Source organism: Mastigoproctus giganteus, chromosome 11 (genome assembly GCF_048544385.1).
Source record: "Mastigoproctus giganteus isolate SK-2022 chromosome 11, ASM4854438v1, whole genome shotgun sequence".
In the NCBI taxonomy this organism is placed as follows: Eukaryota; Metazoa; Arthropoda; class Arachnida; order Uropygi; family Thelyphonidae; genus Mastigoproctus; species Mastigoproctus giganteus.
Genome location: NC_143585.1, coordinates 125,018,726 through 125,035,919, shown reverse-complemented (window position 1 = coordinate 125,035,919; position 17,194 = coordinate 125,018,726). Strand labels below are relative to the sequence as shown.

General features: G+C 35.0%; 1 protein-coding gene across 1 annotated transcript in view; it reads left to right on the top strand.

Moving 5' to 3' along the window:
- The window catches only part of Rrp5 (Ribosomal RNA Processing 5), a 615,569-nt gene that overhangs the window by 402,223 nt on the left and 196,152 nt on the right, over positions 1-17,194 (top strand). Inside the window, exon 26 of the mRNA XM_090384558.1 lies at positions 11,138-11,231. Within this exon, the coding sequence (XP_090240684.1) occupies positions 11,138-11,231 (94 nt within the window). The remainder of the gene's footprint in view (positions 1-11,137; positions 11,232-17,194) is intronic.

Here is a 17,194-nt window from a genome sequence, read left to right as displayed (position 1 = left end):
CACGTGATTAACAACAAACAAACAAAATAAATATTAAACTTCATGGGAAATTCTCAAAGACACCAATCATTCTTTGAAATGGCACCTTAAGAATCCAGCTGATTCAGCATGTTCCTATTTGCCAACACACAATAGCAACAGTGCTACATTTCAGGAAAATAAAAATAAAATGCCTGCTTATGTATGAAATAAAGTATAAAAGGATCACTTGAAGAAACTTCATAAGTGAAAAACTGCAAAAGTGTCTATTGAGAAAGTACTTTCATTTTGCCATTTTAAGTTTATCATAAATTGCAATGCTAAATTTGGAGAAGAAATAAAAAAAAAAAAAAAAAAATTATAAAAGAAATGGAAACACATGGGAAGAAGTAAATAGGAAATTCAATAACTTGCCTTCCAACTCCTCTCTCTCTCTCTCTCTCTCTCACTCTCACTCTCACTCACTCACTCACTCACTCACTCACTCACTCACTCACTCACTCACTCACACAGGCAAAGGAGTAGTGTTCTATTCAACCAGAAAGAGGCTTGAGTTCAGTCAGGTTTGCAATGTGATGATAAAAGACAATACAGCACACCAAGCAGCAAGTTGCTTAATCTAGAAAAAAAGACTTTTTATTTTAAAAAAAATATATATATATATTATTATTATTATTATTGCTCTTATATTATTTCTCCCCAATTGGGGGATTTCACCCCGTGATGGGTATTGCTACCCATCACGGGGTGGTGGGTAGTACACAGGGTGGTTGTTATGTCTGGTGTTACTGTTGGTCGAGGAACTCTAACTATCCTACGGGCATTCAGAATTGCAACTTTCGGGAGTTCCTTGTAGGTGTTCTCTGGTGGGCCTATTGCTGCTAGGCTATTATGTAGGGTCTTTGGAACCATACCGGTGGTTGACTTGATCGGGATGGTCATTATTTGTTGCATATGCCACATCTCTTTGATCTCCTGTCTTAGGTCCATGTATTTCCTGCTCCTTTCCTGGTGGGTTTTCTAGAGGTTGCTAGTGTTGGGCACCACTATGTCAATCAAATAGGTAGCCTTTTCCTTCTTTTCGACAAGGGTTATGTCGGTTTGTTGTGGAATCCACCGATACAGCTGTATATGCTATATACAGCTGTGTCAGTGGCCTCCAGTGTTGCACCATTGTATCAAGGTAATGCAGTATTATTTTCCAATTGAGAATGCTGTGGGGACTGTATTTTCACAGTTGTCTGTCTCTATGGCTCCAGTGTTGCACCATTGTATCAAGGTAATGCGGTATTATTTTCCAATTGAGGTGGTCTGTGACTCTCCACAGGGTTCTTTGTGGGGTCCATTCCTTCGAATTCTCTAGGGTCTTCTTCCCTTCGTCTTCTGTTCTGGATATCATGACATCATCTCTTTCCACTTCAGCTGCTGTGGGTTGTATTTCTTCTTGCGCTTCCTCCTGTGTTTCGGTAGTAGTATATTCTCCCTCCTCTGGTTCCGTATTGACCGTATTCTTTGTAGTTAATTGCTCACGTCCTGCTTGATTTTTTCCAAGATTGCAGGAGCTATCAGATCTTCGTGACAACGATCCTTCTTTGGTCTGCTGTTCGGTGACCTGAATATCCATCAGTCTTTTTTTTTTTGATTTTTTTTTCGTTCCAACCACTTGGTATGTAGTCTTAACCTGTACAATGTCATATCAGTCTCTAGCTTGGTTATTTCATAGTATGCTTGCATGATGAGCGTGTTCATTTCGATGCTCCACTTCATGCTTTGGCATTTTCTTCTTTCGTGGGTGGTCAGTTGCACAGGAAGCACTTCTAGTTGGTGAGGCTAGATGGTCCTGCCCTTCTCTTGTGGTAGCTGGACAGCGCCACTTGCTGCACTGTCTTTCTCGGGAAACTGTCTCCCACTTTTCGAGCAGACTCTGCTGCTTAAGGCCTAAATGAGAGTGAGTTTATTCTGCACCACACTCAATGCAGTATGACTATTATTCCCTGTGACATCATCCATCTATGGAGGTGAACCTGTTTAGGTTCTGCTTATGCTCAGTGGTAGTGTTAGTACTTGAGGGTGACACCAAATGGCGCCACTATCTGCCTTAGCTGCCCCACCAACCTTAGGGGAAGGTAGGTCCACTGTAGTAACTTTCATGATATTTTTTTATTTATTTATTTATTTATTATTATTATTCTAATTTGTTACTATTATTATACTAGTCTCCCAGCATGATGGAACCACGTTTGCTTCTGCCAAAGTGGGACTCGAACCCGGGTCCATCAGGCTGGTAGTCCAGTGTAGTAACCACTGGTCTATCACGTACCTGCCCGGCAACCCAAAGGTCGTGGGTTCGATTCCCCCCTCGGGCTTGGATCAAAGTACTGCAAAAAAACCTTGGGAGGTGCAATATGGCCACGAAAGCCGATGCGCCAACAACTACCAAAAAAAAAAAAAAAAGTCTATCACGCCCTCAATAATAATAATAATAAATAAAATAAAAAAAAAAGCAATAATGGTGCATTTGTCATTTAAATTTATTTAACCTATTTTTTCTACAGGCAAAATAGTGTAGCTTAAAAAAATGTGCAAAGTAACATTTTCTTAAATAAAGATACAATAAAAATACTTGCTTGATATTCATATTAAAAAATTATAAAAAGCTAGATCAATTTTATTTTTGCCTATAAGGAATTAGATTATAATGCAGGTGTTACAGTTGTCCCCAACATGGGCATTTTATCAAAGTTGCCTACTTAGTGTTAACTACTTAGTGTTTGTTGTCAAAAGTACCAATTTTTGAGAGGATATTTTCAACCCCTCACCCCAAATGAGCAGTACTGTGCAGTGAATTTTTATGATGGTCATGCTATAGCATAGCAGAGTATTATTTTAAATTTTATCCCTTCGTTGAATGAATTTATATATCTCTTTAATGAATTCGTATGCTTCTTTTGGTTTTTATGATTATTGTACATTCACTTTTAAAAATAATATTTTTAAAAGAAATATAACTGGGGAAATCACATTTCCCCAGTTATATTTCTCTGAAAGGTTTTGATTCTCTTCAATGCAGAAAATGTTCTATCAACAATTGCAGTAGTAGAAAAATATTATCACAAGTAAATTACAGAGTTTGAAAATTTCTGGCATAGCCTCAAGAAGTTGGTGTCATAAGCTCAATTAATGATGCGTGATTTATCTTTGCCGACACAAAACCAGAGGGCAACAAATTTGAACAAACGTATACAACCCCAGGGGCCCCACATCGTGTGAATATGGGCTTGGCACACCCAGGTCTTGAGCTGGATATCATCATTTTTCTCTTTCTTGCTGATTCCCTTCTACTTCTGACTCTTGTTTTCTCTCTCTCTCTCTCAGGGTAACTTAGAAATTCTTTTTGGCTGGTGCACCATATGGCTAATGATAATATTTGGGAATAGTTTTTTATGAGTTATAATAGATGAAATGTGCTCATTCACTTTTTTTTAAAATTGTTTTTATATACTAATAATTCATCTGACATGTAGTAGTATAGAACATACAGTTCTTTATTAACTGTAGATAATAATGAACTGTGCCAACTGCTGTACCAGGATAGTTTTGGTAATGTCATTTATGACCCAAACAAATGACTGTTGAGCTAAAGAAATGTTTGCATCAATATTGTGAGCATTGTTTTAAGCTTGAGAATGCTATTGATCCATATAACAAATATTGAAATGATTTTGTGCTCACTGAAAATGAATTGGTAGGGAAATTTTTCATGCTTGACTTCAATGTAATTAAAGCAGGAGCCAGTGATATCAAAGGAAGCAGCAGGACAGATTGGATTGCAAGTGTGAAATGTGTAATTATAGAATTGTAATGGCCGGAAAAATTATGGACTTATAATAACGGATATATTGCTGAATCATTTGAATAGGAATGGAGTTATAAAAGAAACAGAGCATGGGTTTGTTAAATAGAAATCAAATATAATTAACTGAAATGTTATTATAAGATGGATTTGTATATATTATATATAAACTTTATTGAACATTTGATGCTATTCCTCATGATTGCCTTTTGTATAAATTGCAACAGTGTGCAATTGTCCAAGGTACTGTAGTCAATCGGTAATTGCTTAAATGATTAGAAACAAGGGATTTCTATCATTTTTATTGGAAAATCCTAATCATTTAATAAACAAAAAGTGATTATAAATCACTTTGTTTCTTAAAAAAAAAAAAAAAAGTGATTATAAATAGCTGTTGCCTTGATCAATGTTTGACTTCTTTTTATGTGATGCCTGCCCGTTATTATTCCTTGTATGTGTTAATTACATTAACAAATGTATAGCAGATTTGATATCAAAGTTTGCTAATGATATAAAGGTTGGGAGGGTGCCAAATAGTAGTATCCAAATTATGCCATTTTTCAAACCAACCGAACTATCACTCTGATAGTTCAGCTGGTTTAATTCAATTTTGTTTTATTTCTGAATTGGCAAATCAGAATTAAACCAGTGTTGCAAAATGTAAGTTTGTACTTTTTGGTCATAGTAATGCAAGATATCTCTTATTACTTCGGAAACAACAGGCTTAAATATATTTTGTTATCATCAAACATAAATCAGCTGATAATAAAAAAAGACTTGTGAGTAATTATGCAATATGGTATGTAATTCTTTCAAAACCTAGACAGGTACTTCAGCATAGACTAGTGGACTAGTTATAAAGGTTGTAATAGTCTGACATATGTACCCTTGACAGTGTACTAAAGCTGCTAGAACATCAGTCGTTCAATGTACAGCAATTCAAGATTTGTACATTTTAATCGCACATAAGAATTTTGCAACTACAGAATAATTGGTAATTATCCCAATGTACAAATCTTGAATGCTGTATACAGATCTGACACATCATTTCAAGAAACATTGATTTTCTTGAATGAACAAAAATGCAAGCTACAAGAGTTGTTGTAGATGCAGAGAGTTTCTTACAGGAAATGGCATGGCTTAATGTCTAAGTTTGCAGATGATATAAAGGTTGGCAGGATGGTCGATGACAGTAATCAGGGTATGCTGTTGCAACAAGATCTCGAAAAATTGCATAGATAAATTTCTGTGCTCACGATGGAATGTGTTCTTATTCTTATAATTTTCAGGAAGACAAAAAGATCTAGAAGTAAGCAATAGACTCCAGATAAAATTCCAAAGGAAAGTTAATTGTTGGTTATGTCTCCGTCGTCTTGAAGAAGTAATTAACTATAGGCAATATGAAAGTGTTCGTTAAGCATGTACAAGGTAGAATTATAGCATACTCATGCTTTACTAAACAGAGTGATGTCATACACTCTAAAGGATAGTAGAAAGGGAGGCAGGTGATGTTATTATTATTAGCTATATGGTGCAAGGAAGCCTGAGGCTTATGCTGCACTAGCCAAATAAAATTCCCAAGTTACCCTGAGAGAGAGAAGTAGAAGGGAATCATCAAGAAAGAGAAGAATGATGATATCCAGCTCAGGACCCTGGGTGTGCCAAGCCCATACTCACCAGATGTGAGCCCCTGGGGTTCATGTTATAGTCACACTCAAGTTTGGTTATAATTGTATTACAGCAATCAACTGGATTCTATTCAAGGATCTTCATACATTGTAAATAGGAAACTATTTTTGAAAACTGTCTGTTCAGGTAAGTGAAGTTCAACATGCAAAGTTGCCTAAGTCCTTAAATGAGGTTCATTAATATAGTAGCTATCCATGTTAAAATGTCAGTACATATTTAAAAAAGGATGATTTGTTGAGTCAAAATTATTAAGGTCAAATTGACAGTTTATTATACTCAATAGTGTGTATATATATATGTGTGTGTGTATATATATAACACACATATTCTGTTTAAATCTGTCATATAATGTCAGACTGAACTGAACTGTTTAGCATACTCATGCTAAACATTTCAGCCATCCAAACAGTTCTTCACTATTTGGCATTTACTAATTTTTCAATTGTAAAATATAAGTTTATAAGGGTAACTGAGTTCCAAAGAACATATTATTCAGGATCGTTATAACCCTACAAATATACCAATTAAACTATTGCAAATTGTTGTTGGGGATAAAAGTAACCCCCAGGGTTAATAAGAGATACACCTACTGCTGAAGGATGGTGAGACTGTCTTCTTTGAAAAACATTATGTGCAAATGTTTGTAGAGCAATTAGCTTATCAAAATTTTTCCAGTAACAATGATTCATAACCATACGCAGTTGCCCAACAGAATCACACAATGCTAGTCGAAGATCATTGTATTGTGGGCACTCATAAAAATAGGTTTCCAGTTTTCCTTTGATCCATGTGAACAAAGATCAGTTTGGGATGGGCCCAGTTGAAACAGTTTTTTGTTTAATGAACCATGACCTGTTAGAATATATGACAAATACATGGACATTTTTATGATTTCTTTTGTTGAGCAGAAATGTGATGTCTGGGATAAATTGTTTGGTAACCTGGCTTGAAGAAGCAGTATTCTTTCTTGATTGGCATATGTTAATTGATTCATTAAAACGCCTGTGTTTTTCCTTTTAATCATCATTCCGTAAATTAATAGTTATATCAAGGAATTTAGCAAGTATTTTTTTCCTAATGCTGTAACTAAGTCCTCTATAAATGACAAACAGATCTATAGGCAGTGTAGCTCCAAGCACTTGGAGAGCTGCAGTCAACTCAGTACTACAAGTCCTCATGACTACAAGCAGCATTTTTCTGTATAGATGTTAATTTAACTTTAAATCTTACAATACCCACCCAATGGAACCATGCTCCTGCAGTATAATTAACCTTGGGAGGAACACTGCATTGTAATAAATTTACATTGTCTTTCCAGACTGACCCCATTCACCTCTGGAAATTTTAAATATGGCTTTTATAATTTTTTTTAAAAATTTTAATAGAAATATTCAAATGAGATATGAAATTTAGTTTAATATAATAAATATTATAAATAATTATCTATTATGAATCCTAAGTATTTGAGTTTAACTAAAGGAAGTTGGATACTATTCATTTTAACCCAACTACTAGGGTGACCAACTGTCCCGAATTTTGCAGGGCATCCTAATTTTCGGCTCTCTGTAGAGGCGTCCTAAAAAAATCCTAGGTGGGATGCCATTTATCACATAACGTAAAATAAATAATATAATAATAGATCATACTAAAATTCATTAACTAGCATAACATGAATATGTATAGAAAGTTTAAATAAAATAAATCTCCATTTACATCTTTGATGTGATGTTTATTTGTCTTAGATTCCAGGACACGAATAAAATCCAAGCTTCTAATTGGTGTGTTTGTGTGCGTGCTGCCACAACGCAATATATGTGAAACATTTTGTAATCTGATATACCAATGAAAAAATCTAGATTTTTTTTTTTTAAGGTCGATATCCCAAAATTGGCTGATCAACAGTTGGTCACCCTAATAATGATGCTTGATAATGTTCAGTGGAGATCCAAAAATTATCATTCTAGTTTTTGTTGGGCTAATAGTTAATTTATTTTCTTTTGACCATTTAAAAAGGTTATAAAGGACGATTAGCCAAGGTTTCCAACGCCCTATAAGAGTGACTGCCAATTGGGATGGCAGCATCATCAGCATAAGCTATAACTATAATGTTGTCAAATAATCTTGTTAACCAATTGTGAAGTACTAGATTCCATATGGAGAGGCCTAAAATAGAGCCCTGTGGGCATCCTCATCAAATACATCTTGAGACATGTTTGTGTTTAGAGATCACTATCACATGACATTCACTAAAGTAGTTTCTAAAAAGGTGGAACACATGTTTTGAGCAATTAGCTGAATGAATACAGTACATTCAAGGGCACTTTCCCACCAAAGGCAGTCAAAGGTTCCCCTCAAAGTCTACTGAAATGGCCAAAGTATGTTATAGACAATGGGCTCTGAATATGAATAACAAAGTCTACCAATGCATCGTTACAGTTTTTCCCTGCAGTAAATCAGTACTGATAATGTGAAAATAAAATACGACTTTGTATTAAGTTAACTAGTTGACGTGTCATCAGCCTCAAGAATTTTACTGTGATTGGTCTATAAGTCTGTGGTTTATTAGAGTGTTTATTAGGCTCTCTAATTAACTTTCGATCTAGCTGGGAACACTCCCTCAAGAAGACATTTATTAAATAAAATCATTAACATCCAAGGTCTAAGTTTCAGTAGCCTTAAAATAAAAACATTCTCCACTAGATCCAGTATCTTGCTGCTGACTGAATCATTCTGCCAGACGCTCAGCCCATTTAGGTCTGAATTTTAGATACCTGAAACGTTACTCAATGTATATTAGTATAGGTAACGCCTACATATTAAAACTCTACATGGTACAGAGTGATAATCTAGCTATATTATAATTTAAATGGATAGAAACCATGTAACGTCCTTCCCTAACCATATAATTCAGGATTCTCTTTTAATATTTATATTTGCTGTAATAAATTTTTTTTTCTCCCTGAGTTATATATTGATTATAATATAGTTGTACCTCGTCACATGACTAATTTTGAAGTTGCAGATATTTCCTGTGGGCCCCATGAACCCTCAGGACAGAGAGATTATGAAACCACCACGGACAGATTCTAGAGGTTATTCTCTTCATTGATGATTTATATGAAGCTTTAATGAGAGGATTTTTGCACTGCTTCAGCAATTTGATTAGTTGAATAATTTTCAAATACAGTAAACCCCCGCTATTTGCGGGGGTTACGTTCCTGAGAAATGTCGCGAATACTGAGTTATGGCTCCCATAGAAATGAAGGGGTGCTGTTCCAAAGTATGAAATATATAAGAAAAACTAGTCTAAAATTTTGTCTATGTATGTATTATATGTACCTTCATAATATGACTATGTACATAGACAGTACATTGTGAAATGCAAGCATATGGCACCGAAATGAAAATAAGAAACAATTTAATATTAAATGTAATATTTATAAGAAATTTCAAACAAATCTTTCAAACCAGCGCTTTTGTTAGCAAAAAAACCTATCCCGCCAGTGCTATCACCAGTTTCGCTAAAGTGTTGATAAAGGAGTTTTGCCTTTTCACGAATGATGAGTAAACTTAGCGGAATTTTATTTTGAGTTCAGTCTTCTATCCACAGATTTTAAGCTTTTTCCATTTTTTCTAATTTAACATCACGAGTTACAGAGCAAATTTTTGAAGCAATTAGCGCGTTTTCACGGACCCTACGGCAGATTTTTTCTTCCGATTTCTTGATTGATCGTACCGTTGACTCATTGATTTTATAATATTTTGCAACTGAGGAGACACTTTCACCATTAGAAATTTTATCTAATAACTCAATTTTATTCGCTAATGTCATCACCTTGTTATTTGTATTCATATTTTTGTAGGGATTAGAACTTGTCCACAATAAAGGCACTTTCTTCCTTTAACACACTCGAAAAAGTCTGTTTTACACTGCAAAATGGTAGATTTATCATTTTTCTAAGCATATCAGTTTATAAATTGATAAATTTATTCAATTTATAAGCATATAAATTAAAAGCAAACGACGAAACCTTCCATGACAAGCGCATAACACATACTGAACAAGGATTAGCGAGAAACATCCACGCTCGCGATTTTGTCACACCTCTCCCCCCCACCCACTGAGCGCTGTTTTGACCGGGAAAGACAATTTTAGCCACGCTCATGTTTTTTTATGGCTGAAAATATTCACAGCGCTTTAAAATTCACATTTTTTTTAGGTTTCATTTTATATTAAATCGGCGATCGTGAATACGCGAAACCGCGAATATAGATACCGCGAATAGCGGGGGTTTAGTGTACTTCAAGATGATTATTGTGGAAATCTATAGTAATAGAAGCATCAAATGCATGCCAACGGGGATAATTGTACAATCAGAGACATGAACTTTGCTGAGCAGTGCAGTGCAGACAGGCTGTTAGGGAAGCTCACAGGGTTTTGTCAATGATATACAAGGATGCTGCCAGCAGGAATAAGGTGATTATATAATTGTATAAGGCAGTGGTTAGGCAACATCTTGATTACCGCATACAAGTCTGGTAGACTCATTTTAGGAAGGATATTTGATCTATATGAATAGGTGTAGAGAACACAATGAGATTAGTGAGGGGAATAAAAGGGTACTTTTACTTAAAAGGGGTTCACTTCTGTAAATTGCAGCATTTAGAAACTATTAGATGGATTGAGTAAGTTAACTGCTGATGGCATCTTTCCTCTGCTCAAACAACAGACATATATGAGGGCATAAATCCTATCTGAGATAGGATGGTTGCAATATAGATGTGGGAAAATTTGCTTTCAGATAGTGGATATTGATTGTTGGAACAAACTTTCATTTCGTGTTGCAAGAGTGACAAGTTTAAATAAATTTAACTAGTAAATTATTAGTGGGTTGGACAGGTGATGTGGGAAGTTTTCACCTTTTTTATTTTTTGCTGATACTATTATAGCTTGCTCTCTTGCATTGTTTCCTACTGCTTAATTCTAATGCAATCAAAAGTCTTGTAGAAACGACGATCCGTGAAGTGTACAAAAAAACGACGATCCTTGACACTTACTTATATGGATTGCATTATGAGAACTCAGTCTAATGAAGAGTTTGTCATATGCCTTGATTACCCACTATATACTGACGGATTATGCATATCCTAACTAAACATTGGCAATTCATATTTTGATATTCCTTGTATCTCTTTCGACAAGGAAATATAATATCTCTAAAAGTTATTTACTGCTGCTTTCGAAGAAGTTTTCAAAAGATTGGACTGGTCACAGAAAGGAGTAAATGTGAATGGAGAGTACCTAAACCATTTATGATTTGCAGATGACATTATCATAAGGTTCATAAAACTTCTCAGACCTTTTTTGGATGTACTTTAGTGTAATATTTGTTTTGTATTCATTGGGCAAATGGGGAAAGTTTTGTGATGTCAGAAAACATTGGAAGATACAAATCTAATTTTTTGCTTGAATTTTGTTTGACTATATTTTAGTTTAATGTATTCTCTATTTATAATTACATTGGAATTGAGGTCCCTATATTGCACTGTAGTGAACTTTCATTGTATTATTATGTTGAACTAATTAAATGAACAGGATTCACTATGCTTTTCTAGGGTAAGTTCTGTAAAGAAATTCCAGATAAATGTCCACATAAATAAATTTCCTGGACGTATTCACATCACAGAAGTTGCCGAACATGTTTCAGAGGTGAGATAAGTAGTTGAATTTCATATTAAAAGTTAGTGAATAAACTAATTCTTCAAAAGAAAGTTTTTTTCAGTATAAAAGAAATATCTTAAAATTTACAACATTGAAAATTTTTTCACAGATATTTTAGACAAAATATCCAATTTCTCTATTAATTAAATTCATGAAAGATATATAGTTATTTTCATATTTACTTCCATTGTGAATTAAATTATGCCATGTTAAAAATACAATGACCATTTACCAATCCTTTTAAATATTAATAGTAATGTAGTAATAGTATTTGCCATATAGTGCAAGGAAGCCACAGCCTTTTGCTGCACTGGGGAAAAAAGGAAAAAAAAACCAACCAAACAGATAAGAAAACACAAATTATGTGTTTCCCTCCTCACACAGGAAAGTGTCCAGTAGACCTTGGAATTTATTCACACTGTTAGACTCAACTACCAGTGAGGCAACTTGTCCCAGCAATCAATGCCTCTCTGGCTAAAAGAAAACTTACTACAATCTAACCTAAACCTGAAGCCCTGTAATTTGAATTTATGACCCCTTAGCCCTGGAATTCTCTATAACAATGGAAATTCTGTGTGTGTGTTTGTTCATTTTACTAACACCTCTCAGAGCCTTATAAACCTCAATCAGGTGCCTGGTTGCCAAGCTCTGTAGCTGACATAATTGGAGTCTTTCCTTATACATATACGTTCTTCTGCTGATCTCAGCATTTGAGTTGCCTGTCTTTGGATCCTTTCAAGAAGCTCAGTCTGTTTTTTCAGATGATGTCTCCATATTTGAACACAGTATTCCAATTATGGTCTTACAATTGCCTTTCCAGTGGGATTATGACATCCCTATCTCTACGGGATAGTGATTGATAAATCATTGCTCAGACACCATGGGCTTTCCTGGCTGCCTGTTTACACTGTTCAGAAAACTTCATATCTGCCCGTATTGTAACTCCCAGATCCTTTCCTCTTCCTCCATTGTTTTTAATTCACTTCCACCAGGTGTATAATTTATTAGTGGGTTGCTATTCCCCAAGTGTAAGACCTTGCATTTACCAAGGTGTTACATTTGGGTTTAATTCTGAATAATAATCATTTAGAGATTTATAAATATAGTCCAATGTGTAAAATATCCTGACCAAGTGGATATTTCTCTTGAAGCATTAGATTTGATTGCATTCACTTTTGTAACTCAATGGGAAGTGTATTTACTTGATTCTCAACTAGGACTAGTTCGGAATCCTGGGACAGGATTCTCAACTATGGATCACCCTCATGTAATATCACAGCTAATGGAGAAAACAAATGAATATGAAATGCCATTATGCCTGGCATTTGACTCCATAAAGCATAAGACAATATTATGGGCACTGGAAAGGCAAGGCATAGATATAACTCCAGGGCTCACATCTGGTGAGTGTGGGCTTGGCACACCTAGAGTCCTGAGCTGGATATCATCATTCTTCTCTTTCTTGGTGATTCCTTTCTATTTTTGTCTCTCTCTCTCTCTCTCTCTCTCTCTCTCTCTCTCTCTCTCTCTCTCTCTCTCTCTCTCTCTCTCTCTCTCACACACACACACACACACACACACACACAGGATAACTCGGGGAATTTTTTTTTTTTTTTTTTTTTTTGGATGGTGCAGCATAAGCCTCAGGCTTCCTTGTATCCACCATTTGGCTTATAATAATAAAATCTCATACATTAGGATTTGAAGAAAATATATGAGAACACTACCTCCTTTATTAGACTGGACAAAGACAGTAGCAAATTTAAAATTGAGAAAAGAGTTCAACACTATCTCCGAGGTTGTTTACTGCTGCCCTTGAGGAAGCTTTCAGATTAGACTGGTCGCAGAAAGGAGTCAATGTAAATGGAGAGTACCTAAACCATTTACGATATGCAAATGGCATTGTGGTCATAAGCCACGATCCCAAAGAATTAGAGGAAAATCTTAGTCAGTTATGCAGAGTTAGTAGGGATTTTGGACTAAAGATGAATATGGCTAAAACAAAAGTAATGATGAACAAGTATGCCATACTTATTTTGGACAAGTCATTAGATGTAATAATGATAAATTGCAAGAATTGAAGAGAAGGATAACTTTCAGATGGATAGCATTCAGGAAATATAGTCACATACTGAGGAGCAATATCCCAGTTTGTCTGAAACGTAAAATAATGAACCATTGTATACTCCCCACCATGACTTATGAAAGTGAAACTTGGGCACTCACCAAAAGTATGGAAGAGAAGCTGAAAACTACACAGCAAAGAATGGAACAAATTATATTTGGAATCAGACTGTTTGATAAGGAGAAAATCACATGGATTTTAGGCATCAAACTCAAGTAAAGGAAATTCTGATCAAACTAAATAACTGAAATGGACTTGGGAAAGACACATAGCTTGAAGTCATGACGACAGATTGACTAAGAAAATAACAGAATGTTACCCAAGAGGTGGTAGGTGACTTTCATCAACTGGTGAAATACCACCACTTTGCTTATTGGAGGCTTGAAGTGGTGAAACCCATGTTTAGTCTCTAGAGCAAAGTTTCCAGCATCTCCCCCCTCCCCCCATACTTCTCCTCCAACCCATGCACGGTACTTAGTACTATAGGTTTTGATACCTTTTGTGTTTGGGGTTTTCATAAAAAAAAAAAAAAAAAAAAAAAAAAGAGGAGCTAAAAGAAAAAACCAGGAAGACAACAACTGAAATGGACAGATTAAATTCAAGAGTTCTTGGAGAGTAAATGGATGGCCATTGCACAAAACAGAAGGAACTAGAAAGTTGCTGAAGACGCCTTCACCCTGCTTTGGATTGAAAATGGCTGATATTGATGATTTACTTGATACAAAGGCAAAAGCGTTATTCAGCATCATTGTTAGCATATGATAAGTTTAATGACCGAATTAGAACAACTGAAATCAAGATGACTGATGCTTAAGTGAGTCTTTACATTTATATAATGATGTTATATTTGGTACAGATGGCATTTTTGATAGGTTATTGTGCTAAAAAAATTATATATTGTACACTAATAAAAGACACCTTTAGTTAGCATGTTCCAAGCATCATTTCACATAATAAACCAATTAATTAATGTATGCATTGCACTACATAGCAGTCACATTCGATTTTTGTACCTTAAATTACTTGAATTTTTTTCAATTTCTGTGATTAACCGAACTGCCAAGACTTGTTTGTCCGAACAACCATGAACCTTTCATTTCTGTTTATTGGCCTTATTGCCCATTCATTCCCCCAACTAACTAGAGGAATGAATGGAAAAAACATGATGTACCAAGCAATGATGTGATATGTGGATAGCCTGATATCCATGTATCATATTTAACTAGAAGAATAAAAATATTACCTCAATATAGTCCATAGCACACTTCGAGATGATGCTCTCCAAAATTTAAACAGATAGAATTAAATGAAATGAATTCTTACACTCACAACAACATAAATGATTCAATGCACCCCAGAATTGAAGGCTAAGGTCCCGCAACCCAATCCCAAAATATGTTAAACCACCCTTTCGCAACTATCAGTGAGAGAAGACATTGTCCAAATAAAATCAAAGGAAAATTTGATTACGACAATGAAATGAATTAAAGTAAAAAATAAACGAATTTAAAACTTTCCTTCCTTAAGCTGACTAGGCTTTTCGACAAGCCGTCTTGATCACAGGTGGGAAATGATGTGGAGTGTGTATTTCCAGATATTAAATAGCGAGATTATTTGTCTTGGCGCATGCGAACAAAAGACCATGAATCCAAGATGAGATATGGACAGCCAATATTGATAGAATTTTCTAGTAACTTAATTTCGAGGGTTTCTGTGATTAACAGTTTTGTGTAGTGTGCTGGATACTTAGAATTTTTGCTTCATTAAATAAAAATGTATGACTTATTGACAGCATGAAAAGCTACTTCAGAAGCTGTTGCACAGGAAGCACAGACAGAGGAGGCATGTTACTTCACCCTCAAATCCAGAGTACAGTGTGTCGAGCCCTGTTGAGGTGAATCGCATTCACCACAAGAAATGTATGCAAGATCATTAACTTGTGTTGAGAAAGAAAAAAGGCTGGGTGCGATTTTTTTAGTATAGTGTATATTTTCTGCGTTGGTCTAGCTACAATTTAAAACTGTATTTCTAGAGTCTGCTGAGTCCTTTGTGCCACTGTTCAACATATGGAATAAAAATAAGTAGATAAATAAATAAATAAATAAACAACAACAAAAGTATATTTTGTTGTTGTTATTACTGATTGGTACAATATTATGTGACCTATTTCTATCTTGTAATTTAATTTGGTTTATTGTAACAATCTAAACTGTTTAAAAATATGTTAGTTAAAATCTATCTCCCCGATTCTAAAGCAGGCTCAGATATGGAATATTTATAGACATTAAAAAATTGAATATAATAGACTTTTTGCGAATGGGTGATAGCTATTATAATGCCATAACATAACAGTATTTGCAGGCTTACGATAGATGTTAAATTGAAATTTATTTGCAAAATTAGTGTAGCTACAATTTTAAACTCTGAATTTCTAAAGAGTCTGCTGAGTTCTTTGTGCCAGTAAATAAGAAATAAAGCATTTCTTGTTGTTGTTATTATTGATTAGTGTAATATTATGCAACCTATTTCTAACTTGTAATTTAATTTGGTTTAGGATAACCTCTGTTTAAAAATCTGTTAGTTAATATCTCTATCTCTGAGTCTAAAGCAGGCTCAGACGTGGAATATTTATAGGCATTAAAAATTGGTTGAATATAATAGACCTTTTGTAGCCAAATGGGTGATAGCTATTATAATGCATAAACTTATATAAATGACATCCGGTATTTGTAGGCTTACAATAGACGTTAAATTGAAATTTATTTGTATTGTGTGAGCTTGAAATTTAGAAAATTTAACAACTTCATTTCATTGCTCTCCTTTTCCAGTGTGAAATGCATTTCTCAGGTGAATATTATTAAATGCCTGCAAAATGTCTTGAGTAATGCAATCATTGGTAATAATAAGAACATTGTCTAAATACCTACCATAATATGTGATAATTGGGAGAAATGGCATCAAATGTATATGCTCAATGTTAGCGAGATATATCTCCGATATTCAACCTGAGCCTTGACATATCTTCGATATATCAAGATTCAGGCTTATTGAAACCTTATCTCGAAAAGTGATATAGTTGGCTTCGTGATGAAGCTTAATTAAGTGAAAGATTTCTTTTTTGCAAAATTTAGTGTGATTAATCAGAATTGAGTTATTATTTAATAACTTCCAAACTATATCTAATGAGTATTCAACATATACATTTGTGTACAGAGAAGTAACATCCAACGAGAATAATTTATTGCTTACACCGAGTTTGCAATCCTTAGGGTTGTTAAATGAAGTGTCAGTTTTTAATCCCAAATTGTATAGCCTGTCTAAAGGGTTTGTGATATTGTATAAATGTGTGGCCAAAGGTGAGAATGCTGAGTTTGTGTATGGCCCGATCTGGGGAAAAAAGTAAAGTGTATTCATGTCAAATGGCACCGGGGGTTTCCCCCCATCTCCATGTGGTTTTCTTTGTGGTTGTAACAAATCACTGTTAAGGCCAGAGATTTAAAAGTGTATGGGATTTGGAAGTATCGTGTTGTGTATCGTTGTTCCTCTGGCCATTTAGCCGCTAGACCCCCCCCCTTGCTGGGGCCCAACATTGCCCACACTCAGCCCCGTGGAGGCAGACCAGGTACACCAGTATTATAGTTATTTATTCTGGCAGGTCCTGCCACCTAATTTCCTGAGATTTCATTGGCTAGGGCCTAAAAAAAATAATAATAACGATTTTAAGGAGTGGTTCACTGATGAGGTTAAATTTTGGAATTGATGTGCGATTTGGCTGTTATAATTTGGAAGTTTATTTAAGCTTTTGTCCTGTGTGGCGTACACTGTG